Source organism: Ilyonectria robusta (assembly GCF_021365365.1).
Source record: "Ilyonectria robusta strain PMI_751 chromosome Unknown BGZ61scaffold_106, whole genome shotgun sequence".
NCBI lineage: Eukaryota > Fungi > Ascomycota > Sordariomycetes > Hypocreales > Nectriaceae > Ilyonectria > Ilyonectria robusta.
Window position 1 is genome coordinate 1 of NW_025764540.1, and position 17117 is coordinate 17117.

The 17117-nt window shown below is 50.2% G+C and overlaps 9 protein-coding genes across 9 annotated transcripts; 3 read left to right on the top strand and 6 right to left on the bottom strand.

Moving 5' to 3' along the window:
- Window positions 1-1206: 1206 nt before the first annotated feature.
- On the top strand, window positions 1207-2627 carry BGZ61DRAFT_406601 (Alpha/Beta hydrolase protein; the record flags this gene model as incomplete). Its single annotated transcript, XM_046243159.1, has 1 exon — window positions 1207-2627. One exon carries the CDS (start codon window positions 1207-1209, stop codon window positions 2398-2400), a length of 1194 nt encoding a protein of 397 aa, XP_046093275.1. The 3' UTR covers window positions 2401-2627.
- A 319-nt stretch (window positions 2628-2946) lies between these two features.
- On the bottom strand, window positions 2947-4689 carry BGZ61DRAFT_595178 (uncharacterized protein; the record flags this gene model as incomplete). Its single annotated transcript, XM_046256883.1, has 5 exons — window positions 2947-3280; window positions 3348-3454; window positions 3516-3653; window positions 3702-4582; window positions 4635-4689. The coding sequence occupies 5 exons, from the start codon at window positions 4687-4689 to the stop codon at window positions 2947-2949; spliced, it is 1515 nt and encodes a 504-aa protein (XP_046093276.1).
- A 436-nt stretch (window positions 4690-5125) lies between these two features.
- On the top strand, window positions 5126-6288 carry BGZ61DRAFT_542264 (isoflavone reductase family protein; the record flags this gene model as incomplete). The annotated part of the gene is made up of 4 exons (XM_046255160.1): window positions 5126-5212; window positions 5271-5552; window positions 5612-5941; window positions 6004-6288. The coding sequence occupies 4 exons, from the start codon at window positions 5126-5128 to the stop codon at window positions 6286-6288; spliced, it is 984 nt and encodes a 327-aa protein (XP_046093277.1).
- A 269-nt stretch (window positions 6289-6557) lies between these two features.
- BGZ61DRAFT_469498 (uncharacterized protein) lies at window positions 6558-7578 on the bottom strand (the record flags this gene model as incomplete). The annotated part of the gene is made up of 1 exon (XM_046247961.1): window positions 6558-7578. A coding segment is annotated over exon 1 (736 nt), but the record flags the coding sequence as incomplete, so codon positions are not given.
- A 703-nt stretch (window positions 7579-8281) lies between these two features.
- On the bottom strand, window positions 8282-9020 carry BGZ61DRAFT_542266 (uncharacterized protein; the record flags this gene model as incomplete). Its single annotated transcript, XM_046255161.1, has 2 exons — window positions 8282-8914; window positions 8976-9020. The coding sequence occupies 2 exons, from the start codon at window positions 9018-9020 to the stop codon at window positions 8282-8284; spliced, it is 678 nt and encodes a 225-aa protein (XP_046093279.1).
- Window positions 9021-9206: 186 nt separating this feature from the next.
- BGZ61DRAFT_546006 (uncharacterized protein) lies at window positions 9207-9886 on the top strand. The gene is made up of 2 exons (XM_046255321.1): window positions 9207-9253; window positions 9429-9886. The coding sequence occupies exon 2, from the start codon at window positions 9512-9514 to the stop codon at window positions 9770-9772; it is 261 nt and encodes an 86-aa protein (XP_046093280.1). The 5' UTR covers window positions 9207-9253; window positions 9429-9511; the 3' UTR covers window positions 9773-9886.
- A 628-nt stretch (window positions 9887-10514) lies between these two features.
- BGZ61DRAFT_469500 (uncharacterized protein) lies at window positions 10515-11254 on the bottom strand. The gene has a single exon (XM_046247962.1). The coding sequence runs from the start codon at window positions 10955-10957 to the stop codon at window positions 10520-10522; it is 438 nt and encodes a 145-aa protein (XP_046093281.1). The 5' UTR covers window positions 10958-11254; the 3' UTR covers window positions 10515-10519.
- Window positions 11255-12816: 1562 nt separating this feature from the next.
- Window positions 12817-13722, bottom strand: BGZ61DRAFT_542268 (uncharacterized protein; the record flags this gene model as incomplete). Its single annotated transcript, XM_046255162.1, has 2 exons — window positions 12817-13302; window positions 13435-13722. The coding sequence occupies 2 exons, from the start codon at window positions 13720-13722 to the stop codon at window positions 12817-12819; spliced, it is 774 nt and encodes a 257-aa protein (XP_046093282.1).
- A 403-nt stretch (window positions 13723-14125) lies between these two features.
- On the bottom strand, window positions 14126-16012 carry BGZ61DRAFT_524700 (uncharacterized protein; the record flags this gene model as incomplete). The annotated part of the gene is made up of 5 exons (XM_046252665.1): window positions 14126-14987; window positions 15035-15118; window positions 15169-15294; window positions 15346-15470; window positions 15524-16012. 5 exons carry the CDS (start codon window positions 16010-16012, stop codon window positions 14126-14128), a joined length of 1686 nt encoding a protein of 561 aa, XP_046093283.1.
- Between the last annotated feature and the right edge of the window lie 1105 nt (window positions 16013-17117).

Genomic DNA, 17117 nt, shown 5'->3' on the forward strand with positions numbered 1-17117 from the left:
ATGCCCCTCTTGGGGATGCGTCGGGACAGAGTTGAGCCAGTTCCAAATGCGGCCGTCGTCGCCCATGGTCTGGCTGCCTGCATGCAAAAAGAAGCGTGGGGCGAGGTTGTACGAGAGGAAGCTACGAATGATTGCGCAAAACATGGGTTGATGGTGGTTGGGATTTGCGACCGTGGATGACAAGTCCCTGGTGGTGCGCTAGTAGTGGATGTGGGAAAGCTTCCTCAGTCAGTCCAGAAAATACCACCAAGGTCAGAAAATTGGCGAAGCAAGCTAAATACAACCATGGTTGGCAAATAATTGGCGACTAAAACAAGATTTGAGTGCACAATCGCGACTGGAAAGCCAAGGGAATATTGTGTTTGCTCCATCATTTTGCACTGCTCCGTAGGCCAACATTGAAGAGCATCGAAAAGCATCGCCAGTGTCGGAGTCTTGACACAAGCCTTCAATATAATCGTAGCACCATCAAATCATTACAACACGTTGATACACACAATTATTATTTCTATCCCCTCTTTGTTCTTCATCGAACAAATGCCGTCTCTTTTAATTCTGGACCGTGCGTTGAGTTAAATAAGTTCCGACAGTAGTAAGCATTGGCGTGCGTACGCGGTCTTTGTGGCTCATCCGCTGCATATTTACAGAGTGGGCCAAGAAGTTGCTCGGTCGCTTCCTCTTTGGACGGATTCCAAATCACCATTTCGCTTTCAGCTTTGGGTCCATTTCCATAGCCTCATTATGTCGGCCCTAGAGCTTAACAGCTGTGCTAAAGTCCGCCTTGGCATAAGTCGCTCGCTTTCTCTTTCCTCTTTAGGGAGCATTCCAAATCATCACTTCGCTGTTCGTCTTCGGTTTATTTCTTCAACCTCATTATGGCGGGCCAACAGCTCAATAAACCATTCATGACGTACCGTAGTTGTGCTAAAATCTGACTTGCGACTCATTCAACCCGACACAGCCTCTAAACATGGGCGCATCTCAATTTCATTGACGATTGTATGAGACAGTGATCGATGGTGCAGACGCGTCAGCACAAGTTTTCTCGCTTGAAGGCGTCCCTCGAAATATCGATATGGAAACAAATTTCACTCTGCGTGTATATAAACAGCTGGTCCTGCTCTCACTATTTGCTATTTCTAAACAGACAAACATTGTTCAAAACATTCCCCAATCAACATCAACAACATCTGTTCTTTCTCTGCAATGGCCTCCCTTCTCGTCGCAGCGCTCTTGCTGCTTAGTCGCGGCAGCAAGGCTGCAAGAACCGACCCCTTCAATCGAACTCATGGATTCTGTAAACAGCTGGATATCCCAGTGTTTGCCACCGCGGATAGCGCAATCTATGACATACCGAGGGTGGACAGCAACATCGAAGCGAGAGCCTGGGCAATATACTCCGATACCTGGAGCACTCCAAGATACGACCAGAGGGTCATCAAGAACACTACAACTTCTGGTACCTTCAACATCCATGGCCAGTTGTGTGTTCCCAAGTCTGTCAACAAGAAAAAGGACATTCTGCAGATTGCCACTCATGGAGTCCATTACGACTCCAGATATTGGGATCCTGAACTGGACCGAGAGAAACTGTCTTATGTCGAAGCAACACTCAAGGAAGGCTATTCCGTCTTCACATACGATCGCCTTGGAGTTGGTGAATCTGATAAACCAGACGCGTATGATGTGGTTCAAGCGCCTCTGGAAGTGGAAATACTTCGACAACTCACCTTGATGGCTCGCAATGGCACCCTGTATAGCTTCGCTAAACGCGCAAAACCTACCGTTGCAGCATTCAACAAGGTCGAAAAGCCAAGCAAGGTCGTACACGTTGGACACAGTTTTGGGTCCGTTCTCACTTCCGCATTCATCGCCAAGTACGGTGACCTCACTGACGGAGCAATCATCACCGGCTACGTTTATAACCAATTCCTCGGCAAAAGCGGGATGGCATCGTGGGGTGTTGACTACGCCGCCACGAGTCGTCCCCCCTTCAGCCGAACAAGTGGTTACGTTGTGTGCCAAAAGAGTGGCATCCAGAACCTTTTCTTCGCTGGCGATACTCACACTGCGTACACAAAGAAGATGTTCGAATATGGAGATGCCATTAAGCAGCCGGTCCCGGTCGGGGAACTCGCCTCTGCTTATCATGTCCTGCAGCTCCCGGGCCCTTCTCTCAAAGCCCCAGTACAATACATGCTGGCTGAGTTTGACTTTTACATCTGTGGCGGTGACTGCAAGGGAATATTCAACGCCACAGCTGCTAATATCACTTACCCCAATGCCGCTACTATCGAGTCCTACATCCAGCCGAACACTGGCCATGCTTTTACCCTCCACAACAACGCTTCTGCTGGCTACCAGGTCACCTTCGATTTCTTGACCAGAAATGGACTTTAATTTATTTGTCGGACTTGCTGTTGTGGTTGGATTAGTGTCTTCAACAGGCACCTCATGGCGGTGTTTCAGCGCAAATTCCGATACAGGAAAAGCTTTGTGTGGAATTCTGCTATGATGTGCTGGTTAAGAGAGCAAGAGACACAGTGTCATAGTATAGCACCAGACTAGGCGGTCAAACGTAGCTACCCCACGTACGTTTTAAATTAACATCACCTATTATGTCTGTTAAATGAGCTCTGTTTGAAAGGGGGTGACTGTTATACTGGGTTAAACTCTGTCTTCTTCAGAAAACCAACTTTCATTTTCTATCTGAAGTTTTATTCCCCCCTAATTCATTCTACGTAAGATATTATCCACCTGCATAAATTCAAACTTAATTCTATGGAATAATGCACTCTTCTATAGAGGTGAATTAAGAATTCTTATCTGTATTTTCCAAACTAAAATCTCCATTTAAACAGATTTGTTTTTCTAGATATCAAGGCCCTCTTGGCATTTCCCTCCAGACGTGATATAATCAGTCAATCTATCAATCATACTCAGAAACTACAGTCCCGAGACGGCCATCATCACAAGCGTCCCAAAGTCGTCCATGTCAGTAAACCATTCTCCCAGATGCCCCGTTCCCAAAGGGCTCGTCGCGTCGCTCTGGCCTTGCAAGAGGTTTCGATATGTCAGGATCCTCTTGAAGCTTCGGCCGCAGCTATCGTCTCGCATGTATTGCTTGCGATACTCTGCTTCCCATGTTGCTTGATCTGACGCTTGCCATAGCGTCTTGCTGCAGGGTAGCGGCAGCTCGGCGAAGCCTCCGCATTGGGGCAGACCTGGGCCGTACTCGATGTTGAATAGGTGCATGACGACGACGAGAAGTATCGCTGTGCTATTAATTTGAAAGGGTGTATGTCAGCTCACTGGGCCACAAATTACCATCGCGGAGAAGCAAATACCGTCGGCGAGACTCAGCCTCCGCCCATTCATCCCAAGTTGGGATTTGTCCAACATGGACCTCTCCATTGCACATCCAGCCATTAGGTCGAAGCTTCTCAGCTAGGCTCTAAGATGGAAATGTCAGTACTCTGCCATTCTCAATTGTTTCATCGGCTTATGATACTAACTCTGGTTGCCTCAAGCATTGACACGAGGAGGTGTTTGTCTGCAACATAGTCGCTGTTGTCGTCTAGTAGACCTACAATGACGTATATAGCCATGGCTTGGATAGAGGCAAGTGTAGTCCAAGTATCGTAAAACCAGTACTGCTGTCTTTCAGATACGATCCAAAGAATTCAGAACATGACACCGACCTCGTCGTTGATTCGCCGTGACTCCGCTTGAATAGTCCTCCATATGAAAGCCAGGTTCTCTGAAGATCTCTCCATGTACATCCGCATAATACTGCTACAGGTCGCCAGCGGTTCAGCCAACGCCACCGTGTGATTATCGACAGACGTAGACGGTCGAGATTGTATATGGATGAAAGGCGGGAGCGTTCCGTCATTGCGGCATAAAATTCCGGGGTAGGACCTCAACATGCTCAAGCAATATGCCCGGCTGAGAGTAGAGCCAAGAGGACCTGCTTTCAGATCTCGCTTCGCCAACAGAGTTTCTGTGTCCAACCAGTCAAATGACGGCGAAAGGGCAATGATTTGGAAGCTGCCAAAGACGACTCGATCCTTGAAATTATCAATTTTATCAATCTGAGGTGCAAGGAAAGGATCGGAAGAGCCGTTCCAAGAGAGGAGGTCTGATGAAACGAGGGCTAGCATGCCATCTGGGAGCGCGGTTTCATTGGCATTGTTAGTTCCTGGATTCGACTGCAATTCAGGCCACGTATCGGTGGAAAGCGCGTGGTCGAAGTTATTCCCTTCAAAGAGGTGCCCCAAGTCGTACGGAGAGGTTCCTCGTCCGATAGAAATATGTTTAGGACTGCCATCCAAGCCTTGCTTGGGAAGCTCGTTGTGAGACAGGGCTACTTCTACTTGATGGCCGGCAGGTAGGCTGGATGGCGCCTTGGAGGATTTGTAAAGGCACTGGAGACCCTTGTGGGCGCATCGTGAGCATCCTGGTAAAGCCATGTCGCAGCGTGTCTTGGCCTTGATGCAGGCGACGCAACATCTCCGGCGTGTGAGGGTGCCATCTTTGGCTTTCGTCCGACAGTACCGGACGTGGCGGGTGTTTTGCTTCTCTTGAGTCCGGTCAGATGGCTTAAACGCTCAGAGGAAGCCGAAGCGACTTACTGCTGTGGAAGGATTTGGTGCAGAATGGACAGGTGAGCGTGCCTTGGTGTTCCATAGTGTCGTAGCGTTTGTTAAAATACTCCCTCTTTGCTGAACTAATTCATCACATGAACGGATCGAATTCAGATATAAGAACCGGAATTCCGTGCTCTTCAGAAATCATGCGACCATTAAATGCCCCCGACCACCGTGGAGATGATTACAAACCTTAGCGGGGTCAGTGTAGGAGAGCACGGAATTCCGTGTCGCGCGAGCCGGCCAAGTAAACTGGACGAATCAAATACTTTGCAATAACGCCAAGGGGGCTGCAAATTCAGGAGCATTTTTGCTCTTCTGAGTGGAGCTGGTTCTTTCGTCGGAGAATTGTGTCGCGCCGGGATTGTCGCTGCCAGAATATATATATATGAGTGCATGAAATGTCCAAAGGACAACTCGCCAGCTACAGTCAAGTCTTTCTCCAATCCAATAATTCTACTACGCCATCTACGAAAATGACGAAACCAAGAGTTTTAGTTGTGGGCGCAACGGGGCGTACCGGTGGTACCATCGTCGACGTACTACTCAAAGCTGGCGAGACGGTGCGAAGCAATACCCATTACCCAGTCTCAGTGTACACTGCGTTGACGCTATCCCTAGGAAGTCGAAGCAATAATCCGCCCCGCATCAAACGGCAAGCCATCTACATTGAAGCTCAGAGACCGTGGTGTCAAGATTCACGTCGCCGAGATCAACGACGACGCGCAGCTCGGTGGTATCTTGGCCGGCATAGACACCATCATCAGCACCGTTCCACCAGAAGCGCAGCTCCAACAGATCCCACTCGCTGATGCGGCAAAGAAAGCAGGCGTCAAACGGTTTGTGCCTTGTGCCTTCATCACTGTTTGCCCTCCCGGCGGTGTCATGTGGATACGTGATGAGGTATGTACTTCAATCAGCTATCTCGATTTCCTTCTCCAACTAACGATTCCTGAATGTAGAAAGAACAAGTCTACCAACACATCCGCAAAATCGGACTCCCGTACACATTCATCGACGTCGGATACTGGTACCAAGCCTCCTTCCCGACACTCCCATCTGGACGTGTGGATTACGCCAGCTTGATGGTTCCAAATGTGACCATTGTGGGCAACGCGGACATGAAGACTGCACTTACTGACCTGCGCGATGTCGGTCCGTATGTTGCCAAGATTATAACCGATGATCGAACTGCGAATAAGTATGTCTTTTGTTACGGAGAGCTACTATCGCAGGAAGAGGTCTTTGCCAAGCTGGAGGAGATTTCACGGGAGAAGATTGAGAGACAATATGTTAGTGTTCCTGACCCTAGATCGATAAATGAAAGGATAACACTGACTCCTTTGATATTTAGTTGCCAGCTGACCAGCTCCTCGCCCTCCGCGACGCTACCAAGGCATCATTTGGACACGACTTCTCCGACATGAACAAAACCATGCTTGTCGTGGGCCTGGAGTATGCCTATAGCAAGTTCGTGCGCGGCGACAACTCGCCCGAGTTCGCGAAGTACTTGGGATACGTTGACGCTAGTGACCTATATCCCGACTTTGTTCCCCGGTCGTTTGAGGCCTTTGCGAAGGAGCTGGTGGATGGGAAGGCAGAGAATCCTTTTGAGGGGATTCGTATGGATGGCTTGTGATGTCAAATTGCTCCTGTCTGGAGTGTTCGGCAAAAACAACGGATCATGGTTTCGACAGAGAGAATTCAATTACATCATAACAACCATGTGCCTTAGTTCCTCAATCTCAAATGGCTCTGCTGAAGTCGGGCGATAGCAGTGACCAACGGTCCAGATGACAGAGTTCGCTATAGCTCACCCACGAGCCTGAGGTTGAAGGTCCATGACGATCGGGTAAGAACGTGACGCTTACTGAGGAAGAAGAACTGAAGGCAGGAGGTCGGAGAGAATTCGAAAGCAACATTTATGAACTATAATCGCCATCCTATAAGGGGTGAAGGTTCGCGCTTCACTGACTAGTAAGCTGGCCCTTCATTTTGACAAGATTCAAATTGCGATATATGTACCCTTCAGGCCTCTTGCAAAAACAAAACCAACATAAAAATATTACACACATGTCTACTTCCCGTCGTCACCTAAATCAAATGCTTATTCTTGAAGTGCAGAATCACAAACAATTCCAAAATCACACTTAACTCAAAATCCATACCCCCTCCCCTCCTAATCTCGACCAAATTGTCCTCTCCGCCAGCAGCCTTCCTCGCCATCGTCGCAAACACATACTCCGAGCCCCTCTGATCAGGCATGAACATTGCTGTCGGCACCAGCGGAAGTGGACCATCCCACCACAGCCGATAAAATGGCTCTGAAAGAGGGCCTGCCCGCCACGAGAACCGGTGAGGTTTCGCCGCTCGACCAGGCACCGTGATGATCGGTATCTCGGTCTGGTAATCCTCGACGGAAAACATGCCCGTACGAGTTACGGGACGCCATAGCGCGTCGGGTTGGGTGGGAGAGGAGGTGCATATTGTAGCTGAAGGCTGGCTTTTGTCTTTGTGGTTGGCTGACAGGCGTGCGGCAGCGATGGCGGGAAGCGTGCTGTCAGATGCGGGGAAGATCTGGATATTGCCGACTTTGGTGGACGGGGGGACGAGTTCGATGCGGTATAGAGGTGTCGGGTCGACTGTAAGAGAGATGTGATATCTTCCGGGGGAATCACGGACGATGGTAAGGTAGTCGACTTGGTTGTCCCGGATCGAGCATGTTTGTACGCTGCCGGCGATGCGACTGGCGGCGGTGGGGGCACTAGGCGCCGATGCTTCTTTGGAAGGGTACTTTTCCGAGTAGGGAGGTAAGTCGGCGGTATGAGACGACATTTTGAGTCGTGAGAAGATTGATGATGATGGTTTGTGGGCTGTAGAGTTTGTCCAAGAGGGTATGAGTAGTACAGATTGTTGGTGAGAATGTCAGCTTCTCTGAGTGCTTTATAGCATCGGTGAGCAGGCTACAGCTATTAATATCTACGGATTCTCTTGAAGGATGACCCTGTATTACGAAACCTCTGATACATTGATATCCTGACCTCAGTCACATGGGGGGTCAGAAAACCCCTCTTTTGCCCGGTCGGGCGGATCCGGGCGGGACAATCATGAACACGAGCAGCATCAATTGGAACACAATTGCCCGGATGAGATTGACCGGAATGGATCCGCCAGATTCCTTATAAGTATTGCCTTGGAAAAGCCTTGGCCGATTTGACACTAACCTTCCTACGCCACGACTGCGCCCCGACAAGTGATAGTCTAAAGCACCTAAAGAGGGCTGTCCAGCAACGGGTTTCTGCCTAATTTGATCACGCTGTGGCGTTGTGTCTGAGGGATAAACGAAAAGGCAGTCTGTCAATCAACTGAAGAGCTCGATTTAGTATGGATCCGTCAAAAAACCCCAACAAAAGCAGGGAACACAGCCCTGGCTTCACTAAAACCGATAATTCAGCACCTTTGTCTGGACCTAAAGGCGCCGAAGCCCTGGTTACAACGAACAATCAGTTCGATGCAACACCATTCAATAGCAATGACGATTGATTCATATGTGCCTGGGGAGAACAGTCTCGTTCGATCTGATCCTCCGACATTATCCTTATATTAAGCCAATCCATTCATATGACCAGCATCTACCACGGCATATGTCGACTCTTCAGATAACTTCTATATCGATCCCTCGCAAACTCAACATTTGACTCGATTACGCGCTCAATCACTCCCTCCTCCTTCCCCTCTTCTACTGATTCCAGGTCCACAATAACAATTCTGCCATCAACAAGGAGATAATTATCTAGCTTTGGGTCACCATACATCAGCCCGAAGGTACCAAGCTCACCATAGGCTACCTCCAACCGGCGGCAAAACTCTGCAGCATTTAATGGAGAATCTACTGGTTGCTCAAATGGCAGAACCCTGTTGACCTTGGACAGGACCAAAGCCCGCGTGCCGTCACACCATGCTAGTCCATAGCATATCGGAATGAGGTGGCCCTGGACCGGCCGCAATCGTTCGTACATGCACACCTCGTTGTTAAACTCGTCGTCCCGTTGGGGCTTCGTCTTCTTCAGAACGATTCGCGGGGGAAGGAAGTAGCCGGGGACGAGGGCTCGAGCGAAGTTTTGGATGGCATAGGGCAGTGCTAAAAGGATCGAGATGACGGCTTGATCAAACGAAGATCGGAGAATGGTCAAACGCAGGACGTTGGGATGCTCGCTGTCGCTCCAGTCGCCTACTGCAGACAACGTGTTTGCGTTGAACCGAAACTAGACAAAGCAGTCAGTTGAATGGGCTAAATAGTGCATTGACAGCAGTCGAATTCCCGACCTTGACTGATATCGGGTATGAATTCCCTTCATGTTCTTCAGCCATCATGGAAGCCGTAGTGAGGGACTGGACTGTTTCTGGAAAAAGATTACCTCAGGGGAGCTACCTTCAGTTATGGAAAAATACGAAGTCACGTGTGTTACTGCCGTGGGCGGTCACGACATTTATCAGCGAACACTTCAGGCCAAGTGACAAGCCGTTACCCATTAAATTAGACCATTGCGCGCCGCACTTGACGCCGATCAAGACATCACATCTGCCGAACTTTTTTCCCACTAGTAGGTCTTTGCCGAGTGTCATTATGGGGCAGGTGGTTGCTTGACTATCGTCTCGACGTGTTTCCTTGCGGTCAGCCCCTGGGGCTTGTCTGGCAGGTCTTGGGAGAATGCGAAGGCGGAAGAGTTCGAGAGGACCAACAGGCAAGAGGCTGCCGCTGATATCTCGCTTATCTAGAAATGTACCACTCGGCCCTGGTCCTACTTGAGCTGTGCTACTTCTTCTTCTCATTTCTTTGACGTGACGGAGTACCTATCAGAATGTCATCGTCAGTCGCAGCGCTCATCGGACAACACCCATCCAATACTTGCCATGAAACTCATTTGGTCTCAGGAAGCTCTAGAATATGGACAAGGTCATTCCCACCTATTACTAACTTAATCATTCACTTGCAGATACAGGGTGATCAGGCGACCCAGGCCGATTTTCGGGCTTTCCACTCTAAAGAAGGGGACGATTCTCTCAGGCTCCAAGAACACGGCAATACACCCAACGAGAGATCCCAACGATTGAACTCGTAGGAAGATGGGATTACGTGGTTCCACACCGAGGTGTCCGACGTCGTCCTTGCCGCCTTTAAAAGGTATCCTCATGTTTTACAGACTTCTCACGACAAGCCGATGTCTGAGTCTCGTGACGACCATGCTGTTGACTGCTTGTCCAGGGTTTTCGACGATGCCACGGCGAAGCAGCAGTTGCTGCGGCCCTAAATGGGCAAATGCCGTCTGAGCGATGCTTTTTCAACGGGGCCCCATTTTGAAGACAAGCAGATGGGTCTATCTCTAGACCGCAACGCCATCTCTGATTCGCCATCAGTTCGAAAAGGGCCGGCAGGTAAATTATCTGGAAGTCGATAGTGAACCCGTTGTGCAAACTTCAAATTGGTGGCATTTCTTGTATTCAAGCGATATCTAAACAGTTCAAGGTCGTTGTGCCACTCCCGAAATCGCCAGAAAGCCAAAAGCCAACAGGAAAGCTCAGAAAAAGATCGGCGGCAATCCTTTGCTTCCTCATGCGGTCTAGCTGGCCGAAGGCTCGAGCCCTTGCCGCTTCAGGCGGAACTCCCTCCCAGTCTCACGCGACTCCCTGAAGCCGTGGTGTTCCAACATGCTTCTAATTCTACATGTACCCTCCTTTCCAGAAGATGCCAAAGGCCTGCTAAATATCCAAGGGAACTACCTAAACGAATTGATCGCTGAAAAATTGGAGACTGGATGACGTTGATGGGACCGAAAGAGTTCCAGCCATTGGACTCGAATGATTGCCGTCTAGTTTCCGTCGAGCCTAGCGATGGAACGGGTGTTGACTAGGTTGAAACTGATGTTGACGAGGTTGAAACCAATGTTGACGGTAAAGGTCCACTCGATTTCGCCAGCGGTGATGCCAGCATTACCTAGAGTGATGAAGTTCTTGTCGAAAACGATGTTGATGGCAGCTCGCTGAAGCTTGGTCAAGTTGGCTTGCTTGATGGTGAAGGGCTGCATGAGTCCGGTAACGATTAACGGCTCGCCGACGACGGCCTTGACCCCAGGGACGTTGCTGGCTGGAGCCTGGTTTTTTGCAGCGGCCTGCATCACGTTTTGCCCAGGACCGTCCTTGAGAAGCGGTTTGATAGGAACGACCCAACCCTTCTTATTCTTGGTGTTGACGATGATAAAGTCAGGCGTCGACTCAATATTAGAGAACTCGATAAAGAAGCTGTCCATAATAGAGTAGGGAGACTCGCCGAGGGTAACGGGGCCCACCCAGCCCTAAAGCTCGTAAATCAGCTTGTCGTCGGAGGGCATGCGGTAGAAGCGAATCCCTCGAGTGCAGTCCACGTGAGTTCCCGAGGCATGGAGGAAAAGCATCTTGGAGTGATAATCGTACAGTGCGGTGATGCTGTCAGCTGGGAAGAGCTGGAGATGGACAACAAGACCAGGCATGATGAATCAGGGAAGGGAATCTGGATCTTATATGAGATGGAAGGGTGTTTAAATGTTGTTAGGCAAGTTGATTATGAGAGCGGACGAAGGGAAGCCGGTCATGATCAAGGTGCATGAGGCCTTCTTATATACATCAGGATTTCATTACAACGGATGCGGTCGTCCACTAACAATGCAATTGCCTACGAAAGCGTCTACATTGTGAGAGCACTGTCTTACGACTTTGACTTTGGGTTTCAAACTCTGGCATGCCACATTCCCCACCAAGCTAGCAAGCCAGCCATGCTTCACGCCATCGACTTGCATGGTATCACCGCTGACGACGAAGATGGCTTAATTGATTATGTATGATTGGCGAGAAAAGGTCGGGTCATGAGTCGTATAATACTATATACGCCGAGAAAATTAGCCACAATCTATGCCCCACCTGATAAGAGATTATTGGTCTGGTAGTGATTGAGATAGCTGTTTGGAGTACGCGTGCTTTTTTACAATATACTACCATATACTAGTAGATGTCTGGTGTTTGTTAGCTGTGTGTGACGTTCCGTATCTATCCCAAGAGTATAGTGTAGGCAGGGGGGCGTTCGGTACTTGATCGGAGCGTGATCAGGACGTCGGCGTTGAGTAATCGCGGTCTGGTACTGTGTCCAAAGGTAGGTTGATGTAACCAGGTGTGTTGACAGCTAAGAAGCTCAGAGCTTGTATCGTAGTGCTAAGAGAGAGTATTTAAAGAGTTTTTAAATATAACTTGGAACCTATTGTTGTTCCTGAGGGTCAGCATACTTTGGCACACCAAGTACGCGTCACGTTGCATAAGCGGCCAGAATTATCCGCCAAAGTCGAGTCACAACCCCCAAAAGAGATTCACGCCAGCGTGGGCCGCAGCTGTCACAGTCTAACCTCGATAGGTTGCTTTCATTGGGACCGAAACTGGGATTTGTCCCACTCTTGGGACCGGATGTCCCGAAAGACGTGGGTCAAAAGCTGGCGCGGCATGAGCAGTGCTGTTCGATATCCAGTGAGGCATCGAACAGCCCCAGTTATCTCGCATGAGATGTCGGAGTGTAGTCAATCAATAGATCCTAGACGCCGTGAAAGGTTCGAGAAAGCTCGATTCACATGGTCACGTAACGTCACCACCGTGAGGTTATATCGTGACACTACCCACACTCCATGAGGAACTAAGAGCTCCTGCGACGTGACACGTCCGTTAGGGACGGTTTCTCTGGGTACTGAACATGAAACTCGTAGAGTTCTGCCTCGAGCCTCAAGGACCATTCTGGAAGTCCAAGTAATCCTCCCTGATCAACCGTCACGTCCCATCCATTCTGTCCAGCAAATCCGCAAGGGCAATCGCCCTCCGCCAGATGGTCCGCGTTTCCGCTGCGCAGCCTTCGTTCAACCCATTGCATTCCCCGCTGGCCCTCATTCGCTGCTGCAGCAGAGAAATATCAGGACTCATGGTGCGCGGCCGAGTGTGAGGGTTCAAATGTCAATATCCAGCCAGTCGTAGAAGGGTCCCAATTTGACATCCACCGTGTCAACTCGTCTTGCTTCCTCTTATCGATGCAGCCGAAACATCACTCCCGTGCGTCATTGTCAGAGACCCAGTAGTGAGTGGCGGGTAGTAGAGTGTTTCAATCAAAGCCTACGAGCTGGCGATATGGCGGGGGTACCTTCAACCTCTGCGCATCGTCGCAGAGGCCGCTCAGCCACGATGTCGCTGGGGGCGGAGCGTGCCCATCCGAAACAGAATCTGGCGTCTCGCCGCGAGCGACGGCTTCCCGCACAGCCTCTAAGTCGGCCAGAACTTGTGGTGCCGACGAGTAGAGTTGTTTCCAGCATTTTTGCGGTGATAGCAGCGCATACGCATGCATCAGTGGGAAATACGCCGGCGCGGAATCGACGCTCGATTTTGTCTTCGTCTTTGGACTTGTCCAGGGGAACACCTCATGCCCCATTATGATGAAGTAGATGACACTTCCGAGGGCGAACAGATCCGTCCTCATGTTTGCATAATCCGCTGGTGTTCGGGGTAGGTATGCCTTAGTAGATTCGACAGAGAGCGCGTTAAGAAGGATATCGCCGTTAGCAGAGAAGCACTGGCCCTGGAAGTCGGCCAGCTTAAGGTCGAGATTGGCGTCAAGCAGGAGATTATCTTAGCGGATATCGCAGTGGAGGATTCGTTTCGAGTGGATATAGGCCACGGCTTCAGTGGCTTATATATACCAGGCTAGACGTCGCTCGAGAGATACCTCTGGGTGAGCTATGAGGTAGTCGTGTAGATTGCCATTTGGGGCAAACTCTAGGAGAAGACTGTCTTTCGTTAGGCCTTTGGACTGGACGATACGAGGATGGTGTCCGAGAACACTGAGAATCTTGGCTTCGATCTGAATCCATCTCATCTCGTCACGAGTGTGAGGATACTTGAGGACCGTCGTTGCGTCGACTTCGCCAATCCAGCAGCCACCGCCATGCGCAATGATCCGCTTGACTCCTTGAGGGAGATATCGACGAATCTCGACATACGTTATGTGAGACATGGCAGCAATTTTAATTCACCTGCTGTTAAAGAAACCAAAAACACATTGCCGTTAGATGGTTCAATGACTAGATGGCTGGTGGAGGTGCCAGCGTGTCGCGCCGGCTGCTTACCATCACAGGAATTGAAACGATGTGTTCAGAGCTGGTTGGGTAAAGGCGCATGCAGTTGATTGTGAATCACTGAGACTGTCATGATACACGCCGCATTCTTCTTTCGCATCGGCCGTGTCATATATAATGAAGCAAACAAGACTTGATCAAACTACAAAAAGGAAATAGGCGTTAATATCATGACATAATTCATTCCCTTTGTTCGTTGTGGAAAGCTGTCCTTTTTTAAGAAACCGACTTGTTTTCCTCCTTTGAGGAGTCAAAATCTTGCTCCCCTATGATCCAAACCCATCAAGAATTGCGGTTTTGTCGATATTTAACAAACTTTGGCCAAGTGTTAGTGAAGACAAGGTATTTGATGCTTGCTTCGGCCTCATGGAAAACGGTGGCATCGAAGCCGTCGGGGATATCACCCCAGTACATGGCCTTGTCTCCAATTGCATCCGTCTCGTTGATCGACTCGGCCATGATACCAGTCTCGGAACCGTGAGATGACGCAGCAGACGACCTGACTGGGGTAGTCATGGGAAAGGAGTTAAAGGGCGTAGCGAGATCAACCTCGCGCGTCTCCCCATAGAGACTGCGGGCGCACGACTCAAAAATAGTTTCCAGCTTCTTGAGGTCTTGGGAGGAAATGTTGATTTGGAATTTAGCATCCCGAGAGCTGATGAAGTCAATGTAGATTCGGAGAGCGCTATTGAATCGTTCGCGGACAAGTTCCTGGAGCTTGGCATCCTTGATCTGGATTGGGTCGTGAACCTCTGGAGGAAGCGAATACTTCCACTCAGAGACGGCTCTCAAGAAGGCAATATTCTCTCCAGAGAAATCCCGGAGGGCAGAGAATCGCTGAAGAGGCCCAGGGTTTCGATCAAGGACGTACTCAAGCGCTTCCATGGTGAGGATACTCGCACCGGAGTCGCTTGTGGTGGAGCCGCTATTTGTAGAGCCATCCTTTGACTGTGCAGTCAGATACGAGCCAGCTGCCCGTGTGGATATTGTGGTGATCGACCTTGAGGCCTTGCCGACGCGCTTGTTAAGTTGCCATTGAGCGATTGACTCGAGGGCCTCCTGATGTAGAGTCTGGTATCTAGCGACTTCCCAGCAGGGAAGGAAGATAGTGAAGCTCTCGAGCAACATAATGGAGAGGGCAATCCTTGAATAGAGTGAGCTCGGTCATCATGTGGATATTAAGATAGCTACCATTGAGGAGGAATCCAGTATTTATTAACCGCAGACATGGCAGGAACATATAAAGCAACAAGCCACATAGGGGTAGCATGAAGACTGCTAAGTGGTCAGTATAGAGTTCGGTCATTTTATCAAGAGACACTAACCTTGAAAGGCAGCAAACAATAGTTTGGGTCCTCCATCCTTGTGTATCATTGATTCCACGGGCCTCCCATAGGATGTAGGGAGCGACTATCCACGCCCAGAAGAACTGCCAAAAGACAGATGGCCACCTAGAGAAATATATTAGTACTAGATTATTCCGGAGATATAGTTAATACTACCATTCCCAGCCTCTGCGCATTTGAGACTTCTGAGCGTCTTCGGTTCCTGTAACCTCAGTACCTGGGATGCCGAAGGAGGAATGGAACTTTCGCGAAATGAGGAACATAAAGAGTGTAAGTAGGAGCTGTCTTTTAGGTCAGCAATTGAAATGGGAATACCACCCTCAAGCTGCATTACCTGAAAAGCCATACCCGCGCCCACAAAGATTAGAATCTTTTGCGTGTAGTTGAGAGATTGAAACCGGCGGAGAAAGGACTTGGTCTTGGCAGGCGTGCTTATAATGGAGGCAGTGTCTGAAGCAAAGAGTTCCTTCTGGGTCTTGGCGACATAGAGAAAGCGGCTGTTGGAGGCATGGAATAGAGCTATACCACATGGGAGGTAGACACTCATGATCCAGAACTCGATCTCGGGTGCAGCAAGAGGGAACCAGACATAGCCGGTCTGGACTGCACCCCAGTAGAGATGGAGCAACGTAATAGCAAGGAAAGATAGTGGTAGACCTCGAATCCTCAACATGGGCATGTCGCGACGCCGCCAGAGGAAGATCATGCCGCCTGCGACAATAAAGGTCCACGAGAGGGCAAACGTGATCCAAAAGATGCCGAGGCCATCGAGGTTGGCATGGGGTTGTGGAGGCTTGGCCGCCATCGAGCCCGACTCGGCCATAATTAAATGTGAAGAAATGTGCGAAGCGGGAATCAAACAAAACGATGGAGAGGCTTCTCTGAAAGAGAAGAGGCACTTAATGCACTTGGTCAAACTACCTGGCATGGAAGCAGAAACGGAAAAGGAGATGAGGGCACACATATATGTTGCTGGCCAAGGGATCCGAGAGGTCTGAGAGACTTGAACACCACCAATGCCGCCGCAAGGACTGGTCCTGGCACTTGGCAAATCCTACTAACGTAGCTAGCCCAGTCGGGATGCTGATCACCAGGGGCTTCACCACTCAGGCTCCCGCGATTCCAATGATGTTGCCTCTTTCCGCCGCAGGGCTCCCCCGGGTTGTCAACGCTCTAGCCCCCCGGAGCCGGCCGCGTTATCACGTTTGTGGGAAGTAGTGCCAGGTCTCCTCGACGCAACGGGCCTAGTCGTGGCTCGAGGCTTTGCGCAGAGGGTGAGTGAGCAGAAGCCGCCGCCGTCATGATGACAATGTTGGTTCCTCACACGCTTCAGGCCAGCTTAGCTCAGCCGCAGTCCATCTGATGCAAGTTCTCCGGATGGATGCTAGGGCTGAGCGGCGTCTGGCACTGCACAGCATCGGCACACGTAACAGCGTCATGCCCCCGTCACTTTGAAGTGTGCGTGTTTCCATTCGTCCCAGGCGTTGAGCCGCTAGATCCCTAAGCGCTTTAGCCTCCGCCTTCTGCCTCTTCGCACAGGTCAAAGCGGGCCGCAACGAGTTTTCATCTGTAGTGTTTTCCCCTTTGAGACGGAGTGTGGACGGAACAGGTCGCGTGGACATTCCTCAACACTTCAGATTCTCGTCCGTCGTGCAATCACACGCCTTATCACACGCACAGATCCATTGCCACTCAGCCAAGATGCCCGTCGCCCTGACCCCTGACCACCTGTACGACCGGCCAAAACTCGTCCGCCCTCGTGTTAGTGCGCCACATGTGCTCAGTTGCATGGACGAAAAATGCCTATCTTGAACAGGTACAGTAGGGATGGAATTCAACCCAGCGCCGCCATGTTATCTGTTGGATCTTGCAGGTTTGGTTCCACGGGGTCACGGTGCATATGCGGTCAACCGCGTTGGGTCTCCAGT

Coding starts and splice junctions, on each gene's coding strand:
- BGZ61DRAFT_546006 (XM_046255321.1), top strand. CDS start 9,512: ATGTCATCGTCAGTCGCAGCGCTCATCGGACAACACCCATCCAATACT.
- BGZ61DRAFT_469500 (XM_046247962.1), bottom strand. CDS start 10,957: ATGGACAGCTTCTTTATCGAGTTCTCTAATATTGAGTCGACGCCTGAC.